We start from the raw sequence: 21,584 nt of genomic DNA, 5'->3' as shown, positions 1-21,584 counted from the left end.
CGTGACCTCCAGGAACTTTTGCTTTCTGCTCTGTTCTGCATCCTGACTGTCTAACTCCTTTCCTTTTGGTTTCCATGCAGAAAAAGACATACCAGTGCATCAAGTGCCAGATGACCTTCGAGAATGAGAGAGAGATCCAAATCCACGTTGCCAACCACATGATTGGTAAGAGCACGTTTCCTCCCACCCGGGCTGCGGCCACCCCTCGGGGCTGAAATGTGCGGGTCCGGTCATCATTTTGCTGGCTTTTAGCTCAAAGGATGGCGTCACTGCTGCTGCTGCTGAGACATTTCAAATGAGACTAAAAATGTCAGAGCTGGAGCACTTTCTCCATCCGGACCCTCTTTTCGCGACTCCGTTCACATTAGAATCAAACTTTTGACAATCTCTCCCATTTCTCAGCACAAATTTCCCTCCATTTCTGAACCAAAGTGCTTTCCAGTTGTCAGGCACTCAGGGGCAGTTGTGCTTCAATTGTGTATGTCATGACATCGAATAGATTTAACTGCTCACATTTCCCCACCAAACGTGGGCAGTTCCTCAGGCACATTGTCAAAACAGAATGCTTACAAAGTTATTTCGCTACTTTTTCTATTCCTCTTCAAGCAGTCTTGGACTTTGGAAAATTCAGCCTTTTTTAAAAGGGAGCATCCAAAGTCCCATTGTGTTCCTACTTGGCCCAAGGGATGGAGGGAAGCTTTGAGGTCTTCCTTGTCTTCTGTGGGTGGGTGTGGTCTCGCTGGCAGCTGGGAGGGCACAGCTTTAAGAGGGTATAGCAATTTCTGGTGGCACAGGGCTGGCCCAGGGCATGGATTTGGCAGTAATGGCCTTGGGAGCTTCTGGAATTTTGGTGCTCTGGGTCTTTGGTGGAAGTGTGATCACCTTTGCCAAGACCTCCACAGTCTGAGTGGTGAGAGGTCTGTCCTGGGTTGAGCATCCTGACCCTTACTTCCTTTCCACTTTTCTGCCTCTGATATCTTTTCATTAAAGTTTTAACAATAGCCATACCAACTGAATACTTTTTTCCAAAACCCTTGATCCCATAGTTAAAAAAAAGTCCCCTTCATGCTGTTCACCTATAACTATCACAACATTGTTAATCTGCTATACCCCAATACAAAAATGTTTTTGGTGTTTAAAAAAAAAAAGTCCATTTAAATGTCCAGCTCAGTGGATGCTCACAAACAGAGCACTCTGGGGTAACCAACACCCAGATAAAGAAACAGACCATTCCCCAGTCTCAGAAAGCCCCCCGCTCGACCCTCTCCAGGTCCTTCCCCCAACAAAAGGGTGTCACCATCCTGTTGTCTAACAGCAGAGGTCACTTGGGGTGGTTTTGCATTTTATATAAATGAGATCACACAGTCTCTGCTCCTTTGTGTCTGGTGACTTTTACTTGTTCATATTATTGACTGTGATTGAATCTTCTCACTAGTGGATGCTGTTCTATCGTGTGAACACATCACCGTTTATCTATTCTTGAAACACGTCCTAATGGGCATCTGGGTAGTTTCCCTTGTGGGATTGTTTCACATAGTGTGCTGGTGTGAACATTCTTGTGCGAGTCATTGGTGAACATGTACATGCAGTTTTAATGGGAATATTCTTGGACTCAGACTGGGGAGTCATAGGATGTGAGTGGGTACCCTTTCAGTAGATACAGACAAATACATTTGCAAAGTGGTCGTATGAAGCCTTGCTCTCACCCCAGCCTGTGAGAGCTGCATGTCTGTGCCATCATCTGCATTGTACATACCAAGAACCACAGCAAAGGTCCTTCTGTAGTGGAGCTGTGCTCAAGGTGGCCCCGGTGGCCGGGTCCCCGCCAGGCTCAGTGAGTTTGGATGCCTAGCATCCCAGTGATTGACTCGAGGCAGGTGTCCTAAAGGTGCTGACCCTAACTGGGTGCCTGGTGGGGCTCCCTCAATGATGAGGGGACATGAGGAGCACAGGGGTGGCAGGTAGGGCCCTGGGAGTTCGGCCTGACAGGGAGACTGCTGACTTTTTAATTTCTTCTGTTTGAAAGTCCCCCCGCTGAAGCAGAGGAAGGAAACCGCCCTATCAGTCACAGGCTGCCGAGAGCGCTTTCACGGTGGTGTCGGGGAGGTGAAGATGAAGATATCTCAAAATGTTTGCTTTTGTAGCAGGTGTTAATGTGTGCTCCTGTTTGTAAGCACGAAGGGCGAGAGGCTGGCTAATTGGACCACAGTGGTTTCAAAGGTGTTTCTCCCTGCTCCTCTCTCCTTTCCACCTATCCTTTCCGCGCAGAGCCGGGAAACTGCAGTGTCCTCAGGTGGAAGGCGAGGGCTGGTGCCTCACTGGAGTGGTGGGAGATGCGAGGCGAGGGCTTTATTGGCACTCATGGGAGAGGGGGGCTTGATTGGCACCAGGGTCTTTGTGTGAGCGGGGGGCGGGGTTCCGGCGGAGGAAGTGGCTGGACAGGGCACCTCCCCTGAGCCTGCGCAGTGCCGTGAGTGGGGCTGTTCTCAGGCCACGTGGAGGATGGGGGCCTGGGAGTCGACAGCAACGAGCTATTGGTCTCAGAGCCCAAGCGTCCGGGCAAGACGTTTATGCAACTGCACAAAGTCTCACAGGCAGGGCCTTGGCGCATGGCCATGAGGAACGGGCTAGGACTCCGCTGGCGCCACACCTCTGGTGCCGGGTGGTACCTCTTCTTATTCTGTCCGGCCCTCCCCACCTGTCCATCCTTCACTGGCCTCGTCATCTCCATCCATCAAGGAACAGCAAGCACCCGCTGCTCGTGGAGACCTGGGGTGGTCCCTGTAGGCGACGGAGGGTGAAAGGGACTTGGGCTGTGCCCTCAGAGACCTCCCAGCGTCCCGCCGAAGCCCTCACAGTGCACACTCTGCGGGGTGGAGGGGCATCACCTGGGTAAGGGCGCCCACAGCTGCCGTGTACTGAGCCTACCACAGGCCGGCTACTTTACGTAGCTGCTAGTTCTGCGCCTCACAGAGGAGGGTTAATGGCTTTCCCAAGTTCTTCCAGCCAGGAAATAGCAGAGCCAGGGTCTCCATAAAAGCCAGGCTCTCTCCACTGTGCATGGCTCCCCTGCCAGGGCCTGTGGTGGGAGAGACACAGCTCTACCCTTAGGGGTTCTCTGCCCACGGGAGAGGCTGATGGGTGTCCAGGTAAGCACTGTGCAGTGAGGTTGATGCTCCCAGAACAGGGGCTGCTGGGTCCAAATAGGTCTGTCAGGAAGGCCTGGGTTTTGAAGGATGAAGAGGAGTTTTCTCTCTGGTTTAGGGCCATCGCTGGCAGGGGCAGCAGCCTTGGCAGGGAAGGACAGTCATAGAGAACAGGGCCCTCGGAGAGCTGATCGTAACGAGGAGGCAGGTCCTTGAAGGATGGGTGTTGTTAGGCTGAGAAGGTGGGGAGCAACATCTAGGGGAGGACCCTGGGTGAGTGGAGCTCAGAGACAGGAGCAGAGGAGGTAACTGGGGACAGGGGACCCCGCCCTGGCCAGGATGGAGGCATTGCATGTGGTAGCCTTGTGGGCAGTGAAGGTGGGGAGGTGGTGTGGGGCTGGACCATGGAGGACCTTGAAGGCCAGATTAAGGGATTTGATTTGGGAGCCCCAAATCTGGGGGCCCCTTGGCAGATGCTTTATTTGATTTCTGCTGAAAAACCCAAAGAGGTGTCAGACAGGGCCCACATTCCCACACGAGCTGGGCAGTACTGGGACTCTGTGTTCTCAGGCTCCCCTGGGCCTCCCAGTCCCTATTGTGATTTGAGGAGATACTTTGCTCATCTATGTCCCTGCCTGGTTCCTGTAGACGCATGAATGTGTGACCTTGGGCTTACCCACTAGGGAGCCACTGAAGGTTTTGGAGCAGAGTGTGGCCTAGAGCAGCTGGGTGCTTTAGGGAGGCTCAGGGGGGAGAACGTGGAATGAGGCAGCACGGTATGGTCAACTGCATGGAAAGGTATTGGAACAAGGTTTAGTGAAATCCTTAAAAAAGCAAGCCACCAAACGGAAAACAACAGTAAAATTCAGCAGAAGAAAATTAATAGACTCTGATGAAGATGACGAATATTGAATTTAAGATGTCTGGAGACTGGAACTTAATGGAATGATTCTAACACAGATAATACTTGGCAGAAGTTAAGATCTGATGGAGTGTTTACTTTGTTTATTATTGTCTCTATGCCTTAAAAAAAAATAAACTTGTTATGCAAAAACAGAGACCTGCCCAGTCTGGTCCAGGGGTCAGGGAATGAGGCAGGGAGAGAAGGCAGGCCATAGGACATCCATTTGGCTTGTGCTGTGGGCCTGTGGGCCCTGGTGGCTTGGGGAAGGTGGTGGGGGTGACAGTAGGAGGTGTGAATGGAAGAGAAGCAGGCCCAGGAGCCCTGGATTGGGGCTGGCATGGCAGAGCTGGTAAAAACTGCCCAGTGTCCCTGTGGACAGCTTCCCCTTGCTAAATGACCCAAGCCCAGAGTGGCTGCCTGGAGCCAGCGGGGCTAAAAGCCCCCTTAGTGGCACCAAGGGGACTCGGCAGATAGACGTGATGCTGTTCAGCTCGGTGGCCTTCTCATCAACTCGGGGCACAGGGGTTCTGAGGCAGGACTCCCTGGGGACCTGGACTGCGGGAGCCCTCCCCTGGGGGACGCTAAACTGGCCTTTTTATAGCGGGGGGCCGCATCGTGACTTTGCAGCCTCCAGACCCTGGGAGTAACGATGACCCAGGGACGCGTCTCCTTGGAAACATTTTCCCAGCACCCCTCTCCTGGTGGCTGCTGGCGAGGGAGTGATTTGGAGCTGATAGAAAGGCGAGGGTCTTTTGAAACCGTTCAGTGGCAGGGTCTCCTTTGAAATCCCCCCTCCCCACAGAGAATGAGGCCCCCTTCTCTGGGCTTCCTCCAGCTTTTGAAATGGTTTTAGACACCCCCTCCCCCAGTACATCAAAACCTTGGAGCAGTCTACTGCTCTGATCTGCAGCCTCCTGGAGGGTCTGTCCCTTCTCCACCTCCCACTGCACCCAACCCCCCCCCCGAATCAGCGACCCCCTTCCCACCCTCACCCCACACTCTGGAAGGATTGCCTCCCCCCTGGAAAAATGGCTCTGCAGGAGGCCCTGCTTGGGCTCCCTGGGGCCTGCTGAGGGGAGAGCTGAGGAGGGCTTGTGGAGGGCCTGGCCCAGAGACAGGCAGCCCTGTGGCCGGGGACAGATGAGTGTCTCCCCATGTGTGTTAGACAAGTATGTGCAAGGACATGATGTGCACGGTCCCAGGGGGCCTGGGGCACGTGGGACCTCAGAGGCCCAGAGGCTCGTCCTCCTGCCCTCTCCTTGTCTGCTTGCAAACCTCTCTCTCAGTTCCTCTTGGGCTGATGGCTGGATGAGGGTCTGAGAACTTGTCCTTGAAATAGCGAACTTGCTATGACCCAGGTTGGCCCCAGGGGAGTGACTCAGCCTCTGGGCCCTGATGTCCTAACTCAGGGCTTCATGGGCCCCTGGGGGGAGCCCTGAGGAGGGGCCGGGCTGGGAAGGGACGGTCCTCGGGGAACCTTGTCAGGGATGTTTGCCCTCCGTGTCCTTGAAAAGTGGCTGTGGACCCTCTGGCAGGCAGCCAGGCCAGAGCTGGCCCGTCCCGGTGGGGCATTAGTCATTCTGAAGACGTTATTTTCTTGGTCACGTCAGCCTCTTTCCCTGGGTGCCTCTTAAGGCCTGGTCTTTGCTGTGAAGAAATGAGGCGGGGCAGGGGGGCGGCATTTGGAAAATCAGCCTCTCCCACCTCCTGCTCAGGCCTTCAAAACGCCCCCCATGCTGGGCAGGTGGTCCTTGTCTGTCCTCCCTGACATAGCACCTGGAGGGGAGGGGTCTGCTCGGGGTATGCGCGCACGTGCGTGCGTGCGTGTATGAGAGAGATAGAGAGAGAGAGAGAGAGAGGGAGGGAGGGAGGGAGGGAGGGAGAGAGGCTTTCTGCCTTCTATGTCTTCAGAAGCATATCCCAGGAGACATCCTGAAAGCCACCTTGCAGACAGGGTACCCCCTCTTTCTGTGGCTGTTGCCTTGCGGAAGACCTGGCCTGCAGCATTTTTCGAGAGGAAGGAAAGGCTGGTGTGGAAATCAGCATTTCACCCTCACACCAGGGAAATACAACAACTCTCAAATATAACTGAGGAGAAAAACACGTGAAAAGGAAAAGGAAAAAACGGTTCCTGTTGACTTTCTGTTGGGAACACATGTTGCTGAGTGGGGCTGTGCTAGCTGTTTTCTGGTGCTTTTCATTCGGGTAACACCAGACCCAAAACATCTGTCTAACCTTAATATGTGATAAAACTGTCTCCCTCTGCCCCCAGAGATCACGTTTCAAGTTCTGGGACTGTTCTGTCAGGATAACAAGCTTGTGCAAAGAGCCTATAATCCAGTTCTTTCCTCCTCTCCCCTCCCCCTCCCCTTCATCTCCTCCCCTCCCCTCCCCCTCTTTCTCTTCCTTCTTCATCTCCCAAGTAGAGCACAGTCACTTCCCTCCTTAACAGCCCCTGGATGAGGACTCAGTTTCCCTGATTTTGAATCCCATTGGTCAGTTTAAGGAGGCTGTTGATCAAGTACTTGGTCCATGAAGAATCCATCAGTTCTGAATTTTAAAATAGTGAGTTTTCTCATCTCAGGTGGCACAGTGGTAAAGTATCTGCCTGCAGTGCAGGAGGCACACAGGTGCACGTTCAGTCCCTGGGTTGGGAAAATCCCCTGGAGTAGGAAACTGCAACCCACTCCAGTATTTTTGCCTGGAGAATCCCATGGGCAGAGGAGCCTGGTGGGGTGCAGTCCATGGGGCCACAAACAGCTGGACACAGCTGAGTGAGCACAAGCATCTCATTTTCATAGATTTTATTCTTTTTTAAGAAACCTGTAGGTGAGGTTTTCTCAGAATAGTAACCTCTGTTCAATAAACATGATTGACATCCTCAGTGAGGAACCTCTAACCAAGTTAGGGAGGTGATAACTTAAAAGGATAAGGTAAAATCACGTCACAAAGTCGAAGATATAGAAGCTCAAAGGACAGGCGTGTTGTCCAATCTGGGCATTCCAGGAAGGCTTCCAGGAGGAGGTGACACCTAATCAGGCTCTTATAAGGCAGAAAATAAGGTGGAAGGGGCCTTCCAGGCAGAGAAAATGGCATAAAGCAGTTCATAGAGAAGAGGCCCATGTAGTCTGTAGATAATTCAGTATCTACATCAGGTGGATTGTCTTGAGTTGTCTGTAGACAATTCAGTGTTGCTTCAGAATAAATTTTGAGGCAGGAGGTGGGTGAGTCATAGAAAAGACAGAGTACAGAGTAGGGTAGGTGAGAGAAGATGAGGATATTGGTTAGGAGGGTATAGATTGGAGAACCATTTAAGAGGCAAAACTGGCAGGATTTGGGAAATGAATGGAAATGGGAAGCAAAGCCCTAGCAGAAGATGACACCATGCCTGAAGAAGAGCTGCTGGGGCCTGGCAAAGAAGATGCTTCCAGCAATGATCAGTGACATCTAATGCAACTTGTTACATACAGGCCCTGCTTTCAGTATCTACAGGTGTTGTCACACTTAACCTCACAGTGGCTTATGAGAGAGGGGCACTGCTATTCTCCCCATTTTGTACATGGGGAATTAAGGGGATGTGTCCAATGTCAGTAGGTAGCAATGCGAGATCTGAACTCAGGCAGTGTAATTTCAGAGCTTGGAATCCTCTTAACTCCTACAACTGGAGGCCCATCCCACTTGGTTAGCTTCAGTTTGTTGGCGATTGGGCCTTGTAGGAGATGCCTGTTGGCCGATCTGAGTACTGGTGTCTGGCCGGCAGTTGGCCCCATGGGTGGGGAGCTCAGGAAGAAGGCCTGGGCTGGAGGAGGGGTTTGGAGGCCTCAGCACAAATGGTGGGGCAGCTGGGAGAAGTGAGGGCATGAGGAACACGCGGTCATCCATGCCCAGACAACAAAGTGCTTCTGGGCAGTAGCGTGAGGCCACAGAGAGGCCCAGAGAGGCAGGCTGAAGGGGGTCTGCTGGACCGTCCTGAGCATGAGCAGTAACAGCGGAAACGGGGGGAGGAATAAGTGGAGGGGAGGTGGGCAGACCAGTGCTGTAGACTTAACTTCCCAGGTTCCAGACTGGGAAGGGAGTGCGGGAAACAGGGGCCGAGGGGCCCCGGGGTCAGAGGATGCTTCTGTATTTTGAAGAGGGAAAGATCAGAGTGTGTTACTAGGTTGAGGAGAGAGCCAGTGCGGAGCAGAGGAAGGATGGAGAGGAGACAGCAATGGAGCCAGTCCTGGCGGGGTGGGGCCCTGGCCCCATCTTGGTGGACCAGCCCACGGGCACAGCCTTCTTCTCTGCTCTCCGTGCCATGGACTTGGCCGCCTGTGTTATTGAGTTGACTTTGTTGAATGCCCTTTATGGTCATTTGGCTGCTTGGGAGCAGCTGACACATGAGCAATTTCCCTTGCATCTGCTTCTGGCCGAGCCTCACTGGAGTGAGGTAGAAAACAAGGACCCTGCAAACCCAGGGCTTGGCCTGCTCTGTCCTGAGCTCCCAGCAGGTGCCAGGGCCTCACACTGGGCTCTGCGTGGCAGGTCAGGTTCCTTGCCTTGTGAGTCCCCGGGCTCCAGTGGGGATGAAGTGGGAGGCTTCCCCTTCTGACTGCAGATCTCTGCCCTGGAGGAGTCAGGGTGTCCCCCACTGGCTGACACCCCTTCTGGTATGGTTTCCAGCTCATCTCCCTGGGCAAACCAAGGTAGGGAGAAGGGAAGTGATTCTCCAGAGACACTGTGCGTTGTGCATCTGACTTGGAATAAGAATCCAAGGTTGCTGATGGAAGCGTTTTTAAACAGAGATGCTTTGTTAGGGAGTTACTGATTTTAGTTCACCCTAAAGATCTTTATGAAACATCAATAGTTTGCTTAATCTGCTGTAGATATATTAATGAGAAATAGAGTGTGCACATGTAGATGTGCACACACACACATACACACAGAATGTAGAGCTCTACAGTGAATCATAGTGGTTAAGAGTACTCCCAGCTCATAGTTAAAGTTATTCCACCTTTGTATGCTTCAGTTCTGTGTCTATAAAATGCCCCCATCTTAACATACCTGTACTAACACAGCAGTTTAGGCAGATCTCTTTCAGTGACAAATCTGAGATCCAAATCACACTGACTAAAGCATTCAGTTCAGTTCAGTCGCTCAGTCATGTCCGACTCTTTGCGACCCCATGAATCGCAGCATTCCAGGCCTCCCTGTCCATCATCATCTCCCAGAGTTCACTCAAACTCATGTCCATCGAGTCGGTGATGCCATGCAGCCATCTCATCCTCTGTTGTCCCCTTCTCCTCCTGCCCCCAATCCCTCCCAGCATCAGAGTCTTTTCCAGTGAGTCAGCTCTTCGCATGAGGTGGCCAAAGTATTGGAGTTTCAGCTTCAGCATCATTCCCTCCAAAGAAATCCCAAGGCTGATCTCCTTCAGAATGGACTGCTTGGATCTCCTTGCAGGCCAAGAGACTCTCAAGTCTTTCTCAACACCACAGTTCAAAAGCATCAATTCTTCGGTGCTCAGCTTTCTTCACAGTCCAACTCTCACATCCATACATGACCACTGGAAAAACCATAGCCTTGACTAGATGGACCTTTGTTGGCAAAGTAATGTCTCTGCTTTTGAATATGCTATCTAGGTTGGTCATAACTTTCCTTCCAAGGAGTAAATGTCTTTTAATTTCCTGGCTGCAATCACCATCTGCAGTGATTTTGGAGCCCCCCCGAAAAAAGTCTGACACTGTTTCCACTGTTTCCCCATCTATTTCCCATGAAGTGATGGGACCAGATGCCATGATCTTTGTTTTCTGAATGTTGAGCTTTAAGCCAACTTTTTCACTCTCCTCTTTCACTTTCATCAAGCGGCTCTTTAGTTCCTCTTACTTTCTGCATAACGGTGGTGTCATCTGCATATCTGAGGTTATTGATATTTCTCCCGGCAATCTTGATTCCAGCTTGTGCTTCTTCCAGCCCAGCGTTTCTCATGATATACTCTGCATATAAGTTAAATAAGCAGGGTGACAATATACAGCCTTGATGTACTCCTTTTCCTATTTGGAACCAGTCTGTTGTTCCATGTCCAGTTCTAACTGTTGCTTCCTGACCTGGATATTAAAAAGAGAATTATTGGCTCCTGTAACTGAAAAGTCTGGGGGTACAGTGGGTTTCAGGCATGGTTGGATCCAGGAGTTCTAACAGTGTTATCACTAGTCTAACTTTCTTTTACCTCTCAGCTCTGCTTCCCCTTTTTTGCCTTCATTCCCAAGTAGGCTCCCCTGGTGCCAGTGATAGCCAGCAGCTCCCCACTCAGCAGCCCCAGCAGAGAAGGTCATGTGCTTCTTCATCAAAAAAGGTTTCAGGACCGGGACTCAGTGCCTCAGAGGCATCCTACAACTGCCCAGGAGGCAGTCATTGTAGCCAGGGATTCAAGTGGGTTGACTAGTCAGACTGGCACCACCCACCCTCATTGGATGCTGGGGTGGGCGAGTATCTGTCTCTCCTCTGCCCACAATGGGAGGAGGGAGGGGGTTCTTAAAAATAGAAAGGGTGTCTATTTTCCACAAGGAGGGGCAGCACTGACAGTAGAAGGTCACGAACCCCTACCTTTTGGGGGATGTTTGGAGGATTAAATGAGTTAAAATATATGACAAGTGCCCAGCACTTGTAAGTTCTCAGTAAGTGATAGCTATTAACATTAGTATTATTATTATTAGTCCCTGTGGCAGGGACTAATTAAAGATAATGATGATGCTGCTGGAGCCCTTGTTTGGCGAGGACAAACTAAGCCTCTCTGTGACCCTGCTGAGCGTACAATCCCAGGTGCCAGGACTGCAGCTCAGAGGATGTTGCTGAGGGCCAGAGGAGGAAGACTGACCCTCTGCCTCTATCAAGTTCTGCAGGGTTCTGCCTGCAGAATAGCTCCAAAAGGGGTAGCTTCAATCAGAATGGTTTATTCATTTACTCCTTCATTCATTCAGCACTTTTTTCTTTCCTGAACACCTACTCGGTGCCAGGCCCTATGCAGAGATGTGGCAGCAAGCCAAAGTCCCTGGAATCCTGGAGCCAGTGGGGATCAGCTGCTAAACAAGAAAGCGGATTAAAAATCCCAGCTATTTCAAATCATGATATGTTTTATGAAGAAAATGAGGGCTGGTCATGGGGTGTCCAGGAGCTGTGTAAAAACGTACTATTGGCAATGGCCTGGCCAGGAGGTGACTGAGAGCGAGAGCTGCGAGTAGTTTGAGTTTTGATCAGACGCATGACTGCTCACCGACCTGGACACTTGAGCCTGTTAGTTCGTGTGCCCTTCTCCTTAGGAAGGGGAACTCCTAGAGGAAGAGGTGGGGCTGCCTCATGGTGAGAGCAGTCCCAGGTGCCGAGGGGGCAGGCAGCCTGAGGTTGATTGGGTGCTGCTCCTCGTGCCTGGAGGGCACCCCCCCCCCACCCCCGCCATGGCATGTCAGGCTCCCTCCAACCTGGAGATGCTCGCATCCACTCTTCGCCCTTTCTCTGGATTCTGTGTGGACCACGCACAAAGAATCTCGGTTCACCAGCGCTCCATAAACCCAGCAACTTGGGGACGTCCCGTGCTGGCATCTGCCTTCCTCTCTTAGGGCACTGTACAGTCCAGGGCATCTTCGTGGTCCCCCAGCACCCCCTTTGCCTGTGCTCTGGCCGCTCTCCTCAAGTCTTCTTTGCTTCTCCCTGGGTCCACCCTACTTCTTTCAGTCTATAGCCCTTAGCCAGTTCCAGATGCCTGTGTCGTGTTCTTCCCTCTTAGGTTTTACAGAATTAGCAAATAAACATACAGGATGGCTGGGTAAATTTGGGGCTTCCCAGGTAGCACTAGTGGTAAAGAACCTGCCTGCCAGTGCAGGAGACGTAAGAGACACGGGTTCGATCCCTGGGTTAGGAAGATTCCCCTGGAGGAGGGTAATACCACTCCAGTATTCTTGCCTGGAGAATCTCATGGACAGAGGAGCTTTGGAGGCTACAGTCCCTAGGGTCGCATAGAGTCGGACATGACTGAAGAGACTTAGCATGAACTTAGGTAAATTTAAATTCCAAATAGACAACAAGTAGCTTTTCTAGTCTAAGTGTGTCCCCAGTATTGCCTGGGTTACTAAAAGGTTATTTGTTATGTGAAATTTAAGTTTAACCAGCTATCCTGTATTTTATCTGGCAGCCCATCCCGTTTCCCCCAGCCTCTGAGCTTGGGGAAGAACGGTGGTGACCCACCCCCTTCTTTTAAAGCTGATGGTCCTTTTTTCATCCTTACAAAATGTTTAACTAGCAAAATTAAGCTTTTAAGGTTGAGATAATTGTAAATTCACACAGAGATTCGGTTTCCTCCAACGGTAGGTTTGTAAAATGAGAGGACGGTATTACAATTGGGATATTGACACGGGTACATTCAAGCTACGGAACCCTCCCAGCACCACAAGAATGCTTCATGCTTCCCCTTTAAAGCCACAGCCACTTCCATCCTGCCTCTGCTCCTTCCTTAACCTCTAGAAGTCACTCATCTGTTCTCCACTTGCATAATTCTGTCACTTCAAGAATGTTGTATAAATGGAATCAGCCGTAAGTTTACATCGTCTTTCGGATAAATTCCAGGAGTACAGTTGCTGGGCCTGTGTTTTACTTACGCTGTATGTATGTTTTACTTTTAAAGAAACTGCCAAATGTTCCCAGAATAGCTGTTCCATTTTATATTCCCACCAGCAAGTTTCTCCACATATTTGCCAGCATTTAGTTTGTCACTATTTTTTATTTTTATATCTTTTGCCTCTTTTCTAATTGGATTGTTTGCATTTTCTTAGTTGTGTTTTAGAGTTTTTTATATATTCTAAATACTAGTCCTTTGTCAGATAGGTAAGGTTTGCAGAGGTTTCCTCTAGGTCTGTAGCTTGTCTTTTCATCTTCTTAACTGGATCTTTTGTGAAGTAAAAGCTTTAAATTTTGATGAAGTCTAAATTATCAGTTTTTCCTTCATGGTTCTGTGTCTTTAGTTCCCAGTTTGAGTTCTATGCGTGCATGCGAAGTAGCTTTAGTCATGTCCAACTCTTTGCAACCCTATGAACCCTAGCTTGCCAGGCTCCTCTGTCCTTGGGATTCTCCAGGCAAGAATACTGGAATGGATTGCCACACCCTCCTCCAGGGGATCTTCCTGATCCCTTCTTCTCTTACGTCTCCTGCATTGGCAGGCGGGTTCTTTACCAGTAGAGCCAACTGCGAAGCCTCTAAGAGCTCTATGCCTAACACTAACACGCCAAGGTTTTATTCCTACTTTTTGCAAAAACGTTTTAAAGTTTTACATTTTGCATTTAGGTCTGTGATCCATTTTGAGTTAATTTTTATATAAATTTGAATTGAGTACCACACACCTCCCCATGTCCAGCTGCGCCTGGATCATCTTTTGAAAGGGGCTTCCTAGGTGGTGGTAGTGGTTAGAAAAGATTGTAATTCTTTCATTGAATTGTTAATTATCAGTTGGGCATATTTGTGAAGATCTGTTTCTAGGTTCCATTGATCTGTGTGTCTATCCTTCTGTCAGTGTGGCAGTCTTAATTACTAGAGCTGTTTAACTCTTGAAATCAGGTAGACTGAATTCACCTTTCTTTTTCAAAATTGTTTTAGCTATCCTAGGTCCTTTGCCTTTTCACAGAACTTTTAAAATAATCTTGTCTACATATACAAATGTTCTTGCTGTAATTTTAATAAGAATTGTGTAAACTTGTGTCTTGATTTGGGGTGAAATGATACCTTCACCATGTTGAGCTTTCTAATCCATGAACACGGTGAATCAATTTATTTGGATCTTCCTTTATTTCTTTCATTATTGTTTTATAGTTTTGTTTTGTAGTCTTGTACATATTTTGACATATTTACATCTAAATATTTCAATTTTTGAGTGATTATAAATGATTTTATATTTTTAACTTCAATCTTCACTTGTTCATTGCTGGTATATAGAAATACAGTCAGTTTTTGAATGTTGATTTTGTACTCCTTGATTTTGCTCAACTCAGTTGACAGAGGTTTTTGGTAGATTTCATGGGCTTTTCTATATAGACAATCATGTCATCTGTAAACAGGAACAGTTTTATTTATTCTTTCCCTATCTGTGTGCCTTTGTGTTTCCTTCTTCTTGCTCTGATTAGAACTTCCAGTATTTGTTGAGTAAGAGTGGTTACAGTAGACATCCTTGACTTGTTTATGAGCTTAGGACCAAAGCATCAGACTTTTACCATCAGATATAAGAACAGGTATAAGTTTTTTAAATAGATATTCTGTTGAGTTAAGGAACTTTTCCTCTATTTCTATTTTCCTATGAGTTATTAATCATGAGTGGGTATTGAATTTTATCAATTTATTAAAAGTAATTTATATGACCATGTGATTTTTTTTTTCTTTGGTTTGTTAATATTGTGCATTATATTGCTTGGTTTTTGAACCAAGAAAATAGCATTGCATCCTTGGTATACACCCCCCTTAACCATGGTATATAATTTTTTAACATATGTTGTTGAATTATCTTTGATAATGTTTTGTTAAAGTTTTTTTCTCTGTATTTATGAGGGATGGATATTGGTCTGTAGTTTTATTTTGTTCTGTCTGCCTGGTTCTGGTATTGGGCAATATTAGACTTATAAAATAAATAGAGAACGTTCTCCTTTTGTTCTGAAAGAAATTATGTGATTATGTAGAATGGGTATTGATCTTTCTCTAAATATTTGTTAGAATTCTCCAGTAAAATAATCTGGGCCTGAAGACTTCTTTTTAGGCTGTTTTAATTATGATTTCAAGTGTTTGGTAGTCAAAGGACTATTCAAATTATTAATATTTCATGTTGGCTGAGTTGTGGTAGTTTGTGATTTTCAAAAAATTGGTTTGTTTTATCTAATTAGTCAAGTTTATAAGCATGTAGTTTTCGTAGTATTATTCTCTTGTTTTCCTTTTGATGTCTGTAGCGTCTATAATGATACCATCAGATTCATTCCTGATATTGGTAATTTGTGTTTTTTGTCTTTATTTCTTTGTCAGTCTTGTTAGAGATTTTTCGATTTTATTGATCTTTTCAAAGAACCAACTTTAGAAAATTGATTTTCAATAATGGTTTTCTGTTCTAAATTACATGATTTCTGCCTTTATCTTTATTATTTCATTTCTTCTTGTTTTGGGTTTATCTTGCTCTTATTTTTCTAGGTCTTTGAGGTGGAAGCTTAGTTATTAATTTGAGACTGTTTCTGTTTTCTAATATATGTATTTGGTGATATGAATTTTCCTCTTAGCATTGATTTAGCCAGGTCCCACAAATTTTAATATACTGTAGTTTAATTTTATTTCAATTTTTGAAATATTTCCCTTGAGCTTCATCTTTGACTTGTGATTGTTTAGAAGTGTCTTGTTTGGTTGCCAAGTGTTTGGAAGTTTTCTTTTTATCTTTATTTAATATATGGTTTGATTCCATTGTGATTGGAGAAAACACTATATATGTCTTTCTTTCAATGTGTTAAGATTTGTTTCGTGCCCTATGATATAGTGAATATTGATATATTGTCTCTGGGCACTTGAAAAAATGCATATTCTTCTGTTTTTTGGGTGACATGTTCAATCAATGTCAGTTAGATCTTGTTGATTGATGGCATTGTTGATTTCTGCTTTATCCTTGCTGATTTTACACCTAGTTGATTTATGAATCACCGAGTGAGAGGTGTTGAAATGTTCTACTGTAATTGTGAATATGTCTATTTCTCCTTTCAGGTTTATTAACTTTTGTTTCACATATTTTGCAACTATATTATTTGGTGCATACACATTTACGTTTGCTTTGTTTTCTTAATAGATGAACTTCTTTATCAGTGTATAGTGCCCTTCTCTATCTCTGGTATTTTATTTTTTTGCTCTGAAGGCTATCTAATATTAATATAGCTCTTCTGCTCTCATTTGATTGTTTGCAGTGTAATTTTATTTCTTTTACTTTCAACTTGACTATATAGTTATATGTTAAGTGAGTTTCTTGTAGATAGAATATAGGTGGGCCACTCCCCGTCCTCATTCTGCCAAACTCTTGTCTTTTTAAAGTTTGTATTAGACCATTTATATTTAATGTGATTAATTACAGGTTAGAGCTTAAGCCTGCCATTTTATATTTTATTTTCTGTTAGTTTTCTCTGCTTTTCTTTTCTGTTTTCTTCTTCCTGCTTTCCTGTGTGTTACTTGAATATTTTCAGGAATTTCATTTTGGTTAATTTGTAGTGTTTCTTTTTGTACAACTTTTAAAATGGTTGCTTAGACATTACATTATATAAACATAGCTTAGCAAAGTCTTACGATGTCATCATTTTACCAGTTGAAGTGAAGTGTAGAAACTTAACTTTCGTTATCCTCCCCCATTTATGATCTGTTTAGAATATTTCTCCTATATAATATTTAGAACCACATCAGATAGTTTAAAATTTTTGCTTCAAACATAATTTAGAAAACTCAAAAGAGGTAGAGAAAGTATTATATTTACCGTAATTTTGCTTGCTGTGTTTTTCTTCCTACTTGCAAGAATTCCTTTATCATTTCCTTTCTATTTAGAGTTCCTTTAGTCTTTCTTCTTTTTTTTACAGTAGGTCTTCTGGTGATCAGTTTTCTTAGTTTTTCTTCATCTGAGGATGTCTTGATTTCTGCTTCATCCCTGAATGATATTTTTTGCTGGATATAGATTTTGGGTTTCCAGTTCTTTTCTTTTAGCACTTGAAAAGTATTGTACCACTTTCTTCTGGCTTCTTTTGTTTTTGATAAGAAATCTGTCAGTTGAATTATTTTTTCACTATAGTAAGGTGGCATTTCTCTTTCTCTGCTCTCAAATTTTTTCCTTTGTCTTTTTTTTCAACTACTTTTACAGTTTATCCCCTTATTCCTCTCCTTCTAGGACTCTGATCACATGCCTGTTAAAATGTCATCAATTTCTAAGGCTCGTTTCATAAAAAAAAAAAAATTGCTCTCTTTTGTTCAGATTGTTGTTGTTTGTTCAGATTGGGTGATTTTTTTTGTTCTGTCTTCCAGGTCACCAATTCTTTCCTCTGTTTCCTCCCTTCTGATATTGAACCCATCCGTGATTTTTAGAAAAGTTTTGTTTTTTACATTTTTCATTTCTAATATTTCCATTTATTGCTTCTTTTTATGTTCTGTTTCTTTGCCAAAACTATTTCATTGCTGAGACTTTCTTTTTCCATTAGTTTCACACATGTTTATAATTGTTGGCGTATTCTGTGACAGCTCCTTCATCCTTGAGAGAACTGTGACATCTCAGTCATCTCAGTTTTACTATGTATGGATTGTCTTTTTCCACTCAGTTTGAGATCATCCTGGTTCTTGGTGGGGCAAATGACTTTTAATTGAAATGGGAAGAATTACAGGTTAGTCTCCCTATTAGGTCTCCAGTGATGCCTCTTTGAGTAGAGGGAAGCGTGCCTTATTCCTGCTCACCACCTGGCTTCTGCGGACACCAGGAGGATGGGGGTAGCAGCTTGCTACTGCTGGAGGTGAAAGTCTAGGTTCTCCAGATGGTCTCTAGTGACACCATGGGGAGGGGCCATGTTACTGCCCAGGAAGCATGAAAGTCTGACTCTCTACTAGGCTTTTTCTGCGTTCCATGGAGAGGGGGTGTTAGGTGCCCTGTTATAGCCTGAAAAGCCTGGAAAACTAGATGCCCTGCTCAGCCTTTGCTTGAATGGGTAGGGTGAAGGTACAGCTTTTTCTCTGGGTTTGGCTGGAGCAAGTTGTTATTGTCTACAAGTTTTCTGTCTTGCCAGGCCATACCTTTTCTGGTCCTTTGGCTAAAGACTTTCCCTGGGGATTTTAGAATTTTCTGAGATGCATGAAGCAAAAAGAAAACTCAGGGTACTCACCACCTTGTAATTTCCTGGATCCCAAGGTCCCTGGCTGTACTGCCTTCTTTTCTTTAACATACAGAATATTCTCGTGTTTCTTTCATATATAATGTCCAGGGTTTATATTTGTACTTATTGGAGGAATAGAGAAAATTGTGTCCAGGGGAGAAATCTGGAAACGGAATAGGCAACTATGAGTCTCAGGAACATTTAGAAAACATCGCTTTATTCCACAGTGACTTTTATGCAAGGTTGCTGGGTCCAAGGTCTTGTGGGGAAATTGGAGCTTAGACTGAAGGTCTGTAGCTCAGACCTGGGCCAAGGTCATTTCAAGGACCCCTTTTCTTCTCTCCCCTTCTCTTCCTTTGCAAGGGGAGAGAACAGGGGCTGTGCGAGACCCTTGACTCACCTATTGGTGGCAGTCATAAATCAAGCCTAGGAGCACCCAATGTAAAAGTTGATACTGATGACACCTTATTCCTGTGTCTGGCCTTGCCTCGTTTTCTTCCCCCTAATAATTCTTCTTCTCGCTGGGAGCTGATGAGGCAAGCTGGGGGGGTCCTACCGAGCGTATCGCCTAAGTGCAGTGATGGTGTGAACCCACAGCTGGCAAAGGCGGGCCAGTGCCAGTGCCTGAGAGGGGCGCAGTGATGCAGTGTTGCCCATGTGGGGTGGTAGAAGGATCTCAAATCCGCGCAGCCAAGGGCTGGAAGCTGTCGTGGGAACTGGGAGGGAGTCAGACCAAGATCTGACTGGTCATCTGGTTGTCCTGTCCCTTCAAAGGATACAGCTCTTGCACAAGCCCCACTTTTCTCACCTGGAGGCATTCTGAGTCCCCTCCCTTGTCGCCCCAGGCAGGGTCTCAGGAAACTGTAATGGAATTGTAGTGCTTGGGTGAATATTGGAAAGTGGTGATGTTTCTGGGATGGGGAGGCAAATAAAACCATGACATTGTTTTTGGAGGATCAAATGCAGATTGTCAACACAAATACATTTCTGGACCTAACAGTCAAATTTGTGAATTAATTATGGACCTATTAAGAAACAGGCTTATTCTTCCTTTTGGTGACTAAAACATCTCCTCTGCCCAACCCTTTCACTCTGGAAAAAGGATTTTTTCCATGGCGTGGCCTGTTCCTTTAAAGTTTTAGGAGCTAGAGTAAATACAAGAAACTAGCAAAAACTTGGCTTCTAGCAGCCACTTCAGTTTTGATGATCTGTGCCCGGAATCTTGGTTAGGGTTGAATTCTTATCACATGTTAATAAGCACTGTAAAGGACCCATAGCTTTAGGAGGAATAATTGTTTCTACTGGTAAAGTGAGTCTTTAGAAGATGCTGAGGGTGAGGTCATCTGTCCACTCTGGGCCCAGCTATCTTCTTGTGTCCGTGTGCTCTGAATTCTGTGGGCTGCTCTCCACATACAGGGCTACGGTGAGCCACAGAAGGCACTTTCATGTATACAGGACCTGCAAAAACATTTCACTGAGTGACTTATCACAAAGGATTTCTAATAAGGGATAGCCTCCTAAAAAATACCCACACAGACACACACAACCCCCTCACCTATCACCTGCATGAAGAGCTTCGACTATCAGCATCAGCGCGTGCCCTCAAGATCAGTTTTACAAAAAACAAAAACAATCAAAAAAATATTTAGCATCTCACTGTCAGATATTTTGGAGCTTCTATCTGCAGGATCAGGTATCTCACTCTCTCTCTCACTCCTGGGGCAGTCCAGCTTTTTCCTGCTGACCTGTTGGCAGTCTTCACCCCCTGCAGAAGCCCTCACCATGTGAACCCTGCTCGGGTTTGAATGGCCTTTGCAGAGTTTGCACCATTTCTGCATGAGGAAATCTCTGCAAGGCAGGAACATCGCTCCCCAAAGCTAATGAATGGATACATAAAACGGTAGTGAGAACACATCCCTCACCCTGTTTTTTTTTTTTTTTAAATAGATCTTTTAAAAAACATTTGTTTGACTGCACTGGATCTTAGTTGTGGCACATGGGATTTTAATTTAATCTAGTTCCCTGACCGGTGATTGAACCTGGAGCCCCTGCATTGGGAGCTCAGAGTCTTAGTCACTGGACCACCAGGTAAGTCCCCTTCACCCGGTCCTAACCCAGCTCAGGGCACCTGTGTCCAGGGACCTGGGGGAGGGTTGGTTGATGTTTACATGGTATGCACCAGGACCACTGTCCTGTTCCTAAAAATACTGAAATAGTTCCTGAGCTGCTGGCAAAGAGTTTCTGCCCTGAACCTCTGCTCACAGATCCTCCCCTGTGCCTGGAGCCTTGGCCCTTCCCTAGATCCAGAGCACAGGAGGAAAACTCCTGGTCTGTCAAGGCCACCAGGCTACAGCCCAGGATGATTCAGTTGGTGGGGGTCCCAGTGCACCAGTTATATTAATGCATTGGCTTCCCAGTCCTGCTTGTTGACGCATTTTGTACCCATTCTCTTCCTTTGCACTCAACAGCAAGTGTTTCCTGGATCCGAGCCGTGTGCTACTTCTTTGCTCTGCAGCCAGCTTCTCTTGGCCCGTCTCATTTCCCCCTGAGCACACCCCCACTTCTGAGCCCGTGTCCCCACCGTCTCTCCCTTTTATCCAGCGGCAGTGAGTACTGCCCGTGTGTTTGCTGTGAGGAGGTGATCCATGTGAGGCCTTTCCTATGGCTGTCATGCTGACCCCCACGTGACGGGACTTTCCTGCAGAAAGGCTACTCACATTTATGCCTTTGCAGTTTCTGTTCTGTTTACCACTTGCAAAGCAGCTGCCTGGTCTTCTGTGACACGTGTGCTGCTGCTATATGGCAATAGCAGGGGCGTGTCAGCTGTGCGCACAGCCCCCTGCCTCTCCCCCAACTCAGAGTGCTGCTCGGACCCCGCTCAGCGCCCTCACGCATCTCCAGGGAGCAGTTGTAACCCTGTTCGGCCTTTGGCTGGTGTTTCCCTTCTCCCTCCCGTTACCGGGTTGAGGTTGAGGAAACACCTCCGGGAGGCTCTGTTCCTCACTCTGCTGGTTTTCCTTGAGACCAGCTCTGAAGGTTTTGTCATCAGCACATCTCTCCTTGTTTCACAGCCGGCAGCTTGTGTTAAGCTGGGAGCTGAAAGCTGACACTTGTCAGTCAGCCTTGAGTTTAGCTTCCACTACTATCAGGGGTGACGTCCTCCAGTAATCGCGTTGGCCTTGACAATGACTCCGTTTTCAGAATGGCAGCTTAGTCACGAGTGAGTGTCTGTAGGAAGGCACCCCGCCCAGCTCGCAGGAGGCTTCATTATTTAAAGATCCCTTAGTGCACCCTCCCTTGGGCCCCACTCTTTCCAGAGAGAGGCCCGAGGGTCTACTGTGGGGAGTGGAAGGAGGCGGGACAGGCTGCATTCTGTTTTGGGAGGGCAAGCTGGACTCCTCTCTTTGTTAGGAAACAGCGTCTGGGAGGGCCTCCCTGTTCTGAAGAAGCCACGAAGGGGTCAGAGCTGGAAGCTTCCGAACCACCTGACCATTTGACTCATCAGGAAGCTGAGGCTTAGAGGCGGGTAGACACTGGCCCAAGGTCACACCGATGGCCAGAAACTGGAGTGACCTCCAACCAGGCCTGTGTATGACCGGGGGCCGTCTCTCCTCTCATCTGTTAAGTACTCGCTGAGTCTGCACTCCACTCGCATTG

At 46.8% G+C, this 21,584-nt stretch overlaps 1 protein-coding gene across 6 annotated transcripts in view; it reads left to right on the top strand.

Moving 5' to 3' along the window:
- Nucleotides 1-21,584, top strand: part of ZNF423 (zinc finger protein 423) — a 346,122-nt gene that overhangs the window by 209,918 nt on the left and 114,620 nt on the right. For all 6 annotated transcript variants that reach the window (XM_025268619.3, XM_025268623.3, XM_025268625.3 and 3 more), the window contains one exon: nucleotides 81-165. In XM_025268619.3, coding sequence (XP_025124404.2) covers nucleotides 81-165 — 85 coding nt within the window. The remainder of the gene's footprint in view (nucleotides 1-80; nucleotides 166-21,584) is intronic.

This window comes from Bubalus bubalis, chromosome 18 (assembly GCF_019923935.1).
Source record: "Bubalus bubalis isolate 160015118507 breed Murrah chromosome 18, NDDB_SH_1, whole genome shotgun sequence".
Lineage (NCBI taxonomy): Eukaryota > Metazoa > Chordata > Mammalia > Artiodactyla > Bovidae > Bubalus > Bubalus bubalis.
Note: the sequence above shows the minus strand (reverse complement) of the source record. Positions and strands in the feature narration are given on the sequence as shown.